The following is a 9,053-nucleotide window of genomic DNA, read 5'->3' as shown; positions in this document are numbered from 1 at the left end:
AACAAGTCGCGCTCTTCTCTTCTAGTCTCTTTCTTTAGGAATGCCAATATCCAGATAAGGACAAAGACACTGACACACGTCTACCTTATTCAACTCTGAGTGCAGTGTTTCACGGAACATTTGTTCAGATAAGTTTTTTATGTAACAAACGTTATGTGAAAGTTATCAACGCACATTAATTTAGTGTATTACTAACAGTAATCTGATGCTGTGTTTTACAACTGATGGCATTTTAAAATCAAGGAAAACCAATACTTAAGACCTATTAACTTAGAGTATAAACAGTGAAAAGGTTAAAAAGCTAATGTATAATTTTTAAGTTTACATTACATAAATATGTTAATTTATAAGACCTTGAAAGACTATTCTTCACCTTTTCAGAAAAAAATTTTGAACACCTGTTTGGATATCCTATGATCCCTAATTACTTTTTTTTATTATGTAATAAATAATTTAAATTATTTGTAAAAGTGACAACTGTTCCTGGCAATGTATTCTTGCAACTCTAAATTAGTAAACATGGTTAAAACCAAAACAATTTAGCTTACCAGATTTTGCTTGTCAACATAAATTTTGTTAGAGCACGATACTAAATTAGATATATACAAAATACATGAGGTACATAAATATTACCCGGTCAAGTTCTCGCAGGCGAGGATAGTTATTCTTCCACTCAGTTTCAAGGTTAAAACGTGTTGCTGAGGAAGAAGGAAAAATGCTCAAGTTTGAGGATTCTCTTCAGTTCCAGATGCAGTGGTTAAAGGCTAGCTCTCACATATCTGCTATATTAACTGAATTTCTGAGTATGCACAGATAGCTCCTGAGTACTCTGGGCTCTCGATATCTCAGAATAGCATTATTACAACAGTTTTCCAAACTAATCCCTTTGACTTTAGTTTCTCCATTTTCAGTCCACAAAGCACACAGCTGACACAATTTAGTACAGGTGCTAAGAGCATGGGACTCTGAAGTCATACCACCAACTCAATCCTGATTCTGAACCCCATTCAAACCCTGGGTTTATCATCTATCACTGTTTGATGCTGGGTGTGTTACTTAGGTAAATTATTCTCTGCCTCAGTTTGCTCTTCTGTAAGATGAGAATAACACTTACAAGGTTGCTGAGGGACTAATGGGATAAATAGGTAGGCTTTCCTAATGAGAACATGGGAGGAGGATATACTCTCACCAAATGAAACTATGGAAGCAAGCAAAGCCATGGAACAGGAAAGCGTGGTATTCAGGAACCAGTACAATGTAGCTTAAAGTATACTGGCTGCTCTGCTTCCCAACACATTTCCTCTCTTTCCTCTAAAAAGGCAGAATCTGAGTTCTCTATAGTTATACTAGGTTCTTTCTCCCAAACACTACTGCAAACTTTTTGTTTAAATTTTGTAATGTTCTCCTAGCAATGTTTCCCCTGAAAAGAAAAATCCTGCTCTCATACAACTGAAGATTTGTAGTTTTCCTTTTCCTACATATTATCTTATAGTAAATGAATGAAAAGCAACTGTTAAAGCAAAGGAAGTAAAGAATTTGATGGATGCCCAAGACTGCCAGCTAATAAAATATCTAAATTTGAGAGTTTATTTTAAAAACTCAACTTACCTTTGAAACTGTCGGCCTGTTGCTCAACTGACTCTCGTACCATTTTCCAAAAGCAGTCCGATACAGCAAGGCTTAGATTTCTTGTAGTCACTTGGTGTGCCTTTAGCATGCTTGTCCTACAAAACAATAACCAGAGCTAAAGTATATTAAAGTGGCAGAAAGGACAATACTATCACCAAGTTTGAGAATGTGCTTGTTATAACATAATGGGAATAGCCACTTAATCATTTTATACTAGGGTGGTCCAGTGAACTTCCTGTGATGAGGAAAGTAATCTATACCCGTGCTGTCCAATATGGTAGCTACTAGTCACATGGGGTTACTGACCCCTTGAAATGTGTGGCTAGTGTGACTGAGGAACTCACATTTCCCTTCTATTTAATGGTAACTAATTTAAATTTAGAGACTTCCCTGGTGGCACAGTGGTTAAGAGTCTGCCTGCCAGTGTAGGGGACATGGGTTCGAGCCCTGGTGTGGGAGGATCCCACATGCCGCAGAGCAACTAAGCCCATGCGCCACAACTACTGAGCCTGTGCTCTAGAGCCCGAGAGCCACAACTACTGAAGCCCACGCCACCTAGAGCCCATGCTCCACAACAAGAGAAACCACTGCAATGAGAAGCCTGCGCACCGCAACAAAGAGTAGCCCCTGCTTGCTGAAACTAGAGAAAACACGCATGCAGCAACAAAGACCCAACACAGCCAAAAATAAATAAATAAATTTAAACAAGCACACAAGGCTAGTGACCACTGCATTGGATAGCATAGTTCTACCCACTTGCCAGCTCCCAACCCAACAGACAATTCTCAAGACTACGTGTGGAAAGACTACCTTGACTTACTATACTAATATAGAGGCAAACACACTCCTCCAGTTCAAGAGACTCTCTACGTGTTATAATGTTTTAAAATGCAGTCGCCCTTTAGCTTTTCCTCTTTGCTTTTCTGTCAGTATCTTATTTTCTGTTAATTTCTGTCAATATCTATTTAAGGACACCCCTTTCACACTCCCACCCCTCACTCCAACTTTCCCCAATACTGTAAGAGAAATGTGTACACGCATTTAAACATGTAAGTGTTGATTTTAAAAAAATCACCTTATAAGTAAAACAACTTAAGTGGTGTCAGTGTGGTCTCCAATGCCCATATGCCAGGGGGCAGTTTATTACAACAGCATGTACTGTACTGTGTGATAAACTGCTCCCAATTCTGTCAGAGTAGCTTGAGGACTTGCTTATTAAATACAGATCGCTATTTAGGTATTCAATTCTGGAAATTCAATGTTAAACTGATAGCTATAAAACAAACTTTTAAATGAAAACAGCTGAAGCTACTCCCTCACTATGAATTCTTTAATTATTTAAACAAGATACCTACTTTAGGAGTTTTGAATTGTGAAAAAATTCTTCTTCATAGTCTCTTATAGCTTCAATGCTTTCAGAGCTGTTTCCTAGGGAGAGATGATGGTAAAGTTCTCACTAAGAAAATTCATTTTTATTATTTGAAAACAACAAAAAACTATAATAATCTGTCTTTGCATACCTTTTCCTGTTACAACAGCAAAATAACCTAGAGCTTTCATTGGGAAGAGTTTTCCTTCAATTATCTGCTGAATCTATTTTCAAAAGTGGGAAAAATAAACAGATGTAAGTTTACATAATTTTTAAAGCATAACATGCTATTTAGAAAGCAAATTTAATAATGCTATATATATGTTTAGGTAAATATGTGTCTATACAAAAGTACCGAAATGGATTTCAATTGCTATATATGTCTGTACAAAAGTACTGAAATGCATTTCAATTGCTCTTTGAGGAAAAAATTAAATACATTTAATTTTGTTATATTAAAAATGTATTGTTAAAACTTAAGTACCAAAATTCGAACTTGGAATGACATATAGAGCTTTGGAGTCAGGCCTCAGTTTGAATTTCTGCTCTGGCACTTACTAGGTGTGTGGCCTTAAGTAAGCTACTTAACTTTTTCAAAATGGTAGTATGATACTTAACACAGTGCCAGGCATGCAGAAGCACACAATAATAGTAGCTGCTATTATTATTTCCCCAATATCTAAATTCTAACAAAGTTGGACGGTCTTTTTTTGTTTTCTTTTTTTAACTCTATAAAAAAAAAAATATTTGGATCCATTGGTTCTCAACTCTTTTAGGGTCAAAACTCCTTTTCTGAATGAAATAATAACTACAGACTCTGTCTCCAGAAAAATGCACATTTGCACAGAGATTCATTCACACATAAGAGTTCCTACTCCCAGAAGCTCATTAAGATGAATACTGAGATAAGAATCCCTCCTCTAAGACAAGTTACATTTCTAAGCTAATGCTGAATCTTTGGTATAAAAAAAGACTGATATAAGCTTCAACTGTATTCAAAGGAAATGCAAACTCATTATCCTAAAGAAGAGGAGAAAAATGAAAGGAATGATGGGAAATGGGAAGGAAGTGAAGAAATTTGCTTCTACCTCACTTCTCCCCTCCTCCCTATCAGGACCAACACTGACAAGGGCAGGCCTTACCCTTAAAAATAAGGCAAAGCTAAGGTCACTGAGGCTGTACAGAAAAGAGTTAACACAGCAGGCCTGAGATTGCTGTCCCAGAAAGGCCCTGCCTGTCCCTGGCTGGCATCTGGGAACTTAACTGGTAAACAATTAGCAGACCTGACAAAGGCCTGCTGGCAAGGCTGATCCTTGGCCTACATCGAGGAACTTGTTTGGTAAACATTCCCCTACACTGATATAAAACTTTCCCTAAATAACAGTGGCTCATTGTGCAATCCATGTGGTTTATGCTGAACATCTGCTTTCCTTTGGGTGTCTGGAATCTTGGTACTTGAGGGTGGCTACATGCACAGCCCCCGATATAAACCTTAGGTGCTGTGTCTCTAATGAGTAACTTGTTGCTGGCAGGATTAAGCATTTCCTATATGACTCTACTAGGAAAGAACTCTTGGAAGCTTGAGCTTGGTTTCCTTCAGATATCACCTTCTGCACCTTCTCATTTTGTAATTTTGCTTTGCATCCTATCACTGTAATAAAATCTTAGGTGGAAGCATGACTATGTACTGAGTCCTGTGAGTCCTACGGAATCAGGGAGCCTAGGTGTGGGTCTGCCTTGGGAATCCCATCACAGAGGCATAGTCCTAAAGAGTTTCGGATGGGAAAAAGAGAAATTCTAAGCAGTAGCCAGAGGGATGGGTACTTATATCTGAAGTTGTTCCATGGGGAATGAAGATATAATAACAACAGATGATAGCCACGATTTACATAACACTTTTGTGCCAAGCGCTATTTCAACCACTTTAGCATGGATATTTAACTCAATAAATTTTCATTACCTATGAGACAGTACCATTAATATCTTCATTTCCAACAGATGAGAAAGCCTAAAGCGCTGAAAAAGTAAAACAACTTACCTAAGGTTACACAACTAGCAAACAGTAGAGCAGATGTGAAACCAAGCAATCTGGCTACAGATTGTGCACTTTTACCCACTTTTATCCACTTTTTTATGCCTTCATAATTAAGTAGAGAGCATGTCCTAATAAACCTTGCAAACAATCATACCTTGAAATAAAATTCTTTCCTTGTTAAGGGAGGAGGAGAGAAGGGACACTGAATACCATGAATAGAAGTCACAGAATCTCAGAAATGAAAATGACCTAGAGATCAACTAGACTAACAGGTTGGATGGTGCATTGACTGGATGCAGAAAAGTAACAAGATTTGCCCAAGGACATGCAGCTGGTTGGTGGTAGAGCATGGATAAGAATGCTGAGCCCTGACACCCCATCCATTGCCTTCTCTATTACGAAAATCTGCCTCACAGTCTTTCATCAGTTAAGAAACGTAATGTTTATCTGAAAAAAATACATAATAAAAAAAATTTTTAAAAACAGGACAAAATAAAATAAGTAAGGCCCAAAAGGAATTTAAACTGTCACTAGTTTTACATTAATTTATGAACATCAACTAAAAATAAAGTTGAAACTATAACAAAAAATACTACAAATGAGGTTAATGACTCTGTGTCAACATACAAAATTTAAATTAAATTAGAGTAAGCAACATTAGCAGTTTTAAGTATTTTGAAGCAAACTGATTACAATTGTGGAATTTCACTTATACCTCGATATTGCACTTAAGTGATTTACTATAACTATACAATACTTTGTTTTTAATGAGAACCAAGAAAAATCCCATTACTACATGTATTTCACAAGGAAATTTTTTATTCCCCCAACCAGTCCCTGTCATAACTGGAGCTTGTATAAAGAACCTGCCCTCACCCTGCTTGGACTAGCCACATTTTTCTCTGCCAGGTCTACTTTGGTCAAAACAAATATTGTCCTTCTTCCATGAGGATCCATTTGACTGACCAAGTCGGTAACAATGCTGCGTTCAGCATCCACAGATCCATCTGAAAAAAAATTGAAAAAGGACACTGTAGGGCTTCCCTGGTGGCGCAGTGGTTAAGAATCCCCCTGCCAGTGCAGGGAACACGGGTTCAAGCCCTGGTCCGGGAAGATCCCACGTGCCAAGGGGCAAGTAAGCCCGTGTGCCACAAATACTGAGCCTGTGCTCTGGAGCCTGCGAGCCACAACTACCGGGCCCATGTGTCACAGCTACTGAAGCCCGCAGGCCTAGAGCCCATGCTCTGCAACAAGAGAAGCCACCACAATGAGAAGCCTACACACCGCAAGGAAGAGTAGCCCGCACTCGCCACTATAGAAAGCCCATGCACAGCAACAAAGACCCAACGCAGCCATAAATAAATAAATAAATAAATAAATAAATAAATAAGACTGTAATGGTTACAAAGTAGGTTTTAAAAACTTCAACAGGCTACATCCTTGTGTCTACATTATAGTAAGAAAATTTTTCTTAATATTTTATCTTAGTTATGAAAAGACATTCTAGCCAATAAAAATGTCTATGATGCCTACACAGTGAAATTTATCAAAATATCACCAACTTCAATTCTATTTACTAATAAAATGAACAAGTAAGAGGAGAGGACAAAACATATTTATTTTGTATGTTTATGTAACATGCATATGTAGAACAAAGCTTTGATTGCTAAGTAAGGAAGAATATTAGTGCAATTAAAATCTTTCAATAAGACTTACCTTGAATACATAGTATGATGGCATTAGGATTCTGCATATAAGCTTTGCTGATACTGAAAATAGTTTCTTTTGTGTCAGGAGCCATGCCTGATGTCACAGTCTTGAAGAAAAAGGTTTTAAATGTCATTATAAATGTCTTTCACAATAAGATAAAACACACATTTTGTAGATACTTACATTAATCACACCTGGTAGGTCAACAAGCACCATCCTCTGTAGTCCAGGGCCCTTTACATTTAAGGATATGGTCTGTGCAGGTAAAAAAAAAATCCAAAAACCAAAAAACTAATTTTGGGAAGCAGCTTGTTAGGAATTTTTTGGTGACACGTATTTTGAAAATTCTGTATCTCATCCATTCAGATATGCAGCTCAGAAAAGAATTACGCTTTTTCTGACCATAACAGTAATTATCATAGAAAATTATCCACAAAACAATACATTTTTTGGAATATTACAAGAAAAAAAAAGACTAAGTAACTTGGAACGCTGCAATCTAAACATCAATGCTAACACCATGATTTCAAACCATAAACATTGGATTTCCATAAAACATTGTTGAAATGAATTGCAACACTTACCTCAGGGCTAACAGTACAGCCTTCTTTCACATTTTTTCTCATTCGGAGTTCTATTTCATGTCTTAATGCTGCAAGCTATCAATGGAAAGCAACAAAATCCTAAGGAAATCTTCAGTTAAATATTCCATTTAGTTGTCTTTTGTAAGTTTACACGTTATAAAAAGTTACATACATAAACCTCATACAAATTCTACTTACATCTTCCTCTTTGGTAAGATCAAACTCCCGAGAACTATCTTTAAACAAGGCCACGTGGTGAGGGCCTTCACTGAGAGTCACCTGAAATTAACAGAAAATTGAGAAGACTGTATTTACAATTTCTATTAATTCCCACAGCACTTACATGGTTCTCATTTTCCAGTCAACATTATACATAGTACCAAGCAGAAAGCCATCAATCTCAAAACTTGAAAAACTAAAAGGAAACCTTGCATTTCACTTCAAAGGTAAATTTAGGTAAAGGACAATTCATTTATTCAACATCTAGTTATCGAGAGCCAACTGTGTCAGGCACTGTAGATGGGGGAACTCGAAGAATTGACTGTAACTGGTTTAGGCCTCATTACATACTGGGAGAAGTATACAGAAAGAATAGGTCTGTGTAGCAAAACCTAGGATGCCACAGAGGAGAGCAGTACTAAGGGGAACTAAGGCAGCCTTCATCCAAGGAGTGACATTTGAGCAAGAAATTCTCTAACAACTTATATGTCAACAGTCAGTGGTTTCATGAGATCTTCTAAACTTCACATTCCTTAACTTTTCAGTTTTAACTTTTCAAGCTTCTCTATAATGATCCGATTTCACTTTTAAAATACAATTCTGCCTACTAAGATTAGCTAAGCATACAGAGGATAACAAATAAAACCTAGCTGTTTGAAGACATCAGAGTAGCCTGGACTGAGTCCAAGACCCCAAAGGATTTGGATGGGTATATTCCTGCAGCTATTTTCCCTCAGGGCATTTGCTGATTTGTGGCACATGGTGGCCTGAAAAAGAAGTTTAAAACTTGTAGCAGTCTCACTGTGTTGAAGAGACAAAATCGGATTCCAGGGCTATCAAGCAGCCACGATCTAAGATGCCAAACTCTCAGAGAAAAATGGACAGCGGAAATAAATCTCCAAAAACTGAGCCCTACATTCTATGCACAATTTCCCTTTAAGGCATTTGCACATAAAGGAACAAAGAAGCCGTTAAAGAGGTTAAAATGTTAAGTCAAGATTTTGGCAATTTCACTCTTCAAGGGGAGACAAAAATCTGGAGTTTAGAGTCCATGAAGGAGGAGAAGTCCTGGGAAATACTAGTGAAGTAATGACAAACTGAAAAGACAACAGCCTTGTCTGTTTCAAGGAAATCTGTCCATGATATCCGCCTGCTGGAAGAAAGTGAATTCCTTCCTAAAATATAGTATCAGCCCCAGCCACTACAATTAGGGTGCTGGTTACAATGTAAAAGGTAGGTTCACAATACTTCTACAGTTAATTACAGAGCATGATATAGTCAGTTCATTCTTTTCCCCCTAAATTTGTAATATTCCAAATGCCCATCAACAATAAAACGGATCTATAAAGTGTGGTATAGTCACACAATAACACAAAGCAATGAAAGAGAAACTAGTTTTACACAACATGGTTGAAATCACAGCCAGACCCCAAATAATGCACTGTCTGAATCACACTAGACTGCCTGTTGTAATTATCTTTCTTTTTTTTTTTTTTTTTTTTTTTTT

The 9,053-nt window shown here is 37.2% G+C and overlaps 1 protein-coding gene across 1 annotated transcript in view; it reads right to left on the bottom strand.

The window, feature by feature from the left end:
• The window catches only part of OPA1 (OPA1 mitochondrial dynamin like GTPase), a 105,046-nt gene that overhangs the window by 66,336 nt on the left and 29,657 nt on the right, over positions 1-9,053 (bottom strand). Inside the window, 9 exon segments of the mRNA XM_007457597.1 lie at positions 634-698; positions 1,609-1,724; positions 2,985-3,057; positions 3,150-3,222; positions 5,910-6,040; positions 6,750-6,849; positions 6,927-6,998; positions 7,328-7,402; positions 7,526-7,606. Of these exon segments, the coding sequence (XP_007457659.1) occupies positions 634-698; positions 1,609-1,724; positions 2,985-3,057; positions 3,150-3,222; positions 5,910-6,040; positions 6,750-6,849; positions 6,927-6,998; positions 7,328-7,402; positions 7,526-7,606 (786 nt within the window).

This window comes from Lipotes vexillifer, unplaced genomic scaffold, assembly GCF_000442215.2.
Source record: "Lipotes vexillifer unplaced genomic scaffold, Lipotes_vexillifer_v1.1 scaffold425, whole genome shotgun sequence".
NCBI classification, from domain to species: Eukaryota; Metazoa; Chordata; class Mammalia; order Artiodactyla; family Lipotidae; genus Lipotes; species Lipotes vexillifer.
Note: the sequence above shows the minus strand (reverse complement) of the source record. Positions and strands in the feature narration are given on the sequence as shown.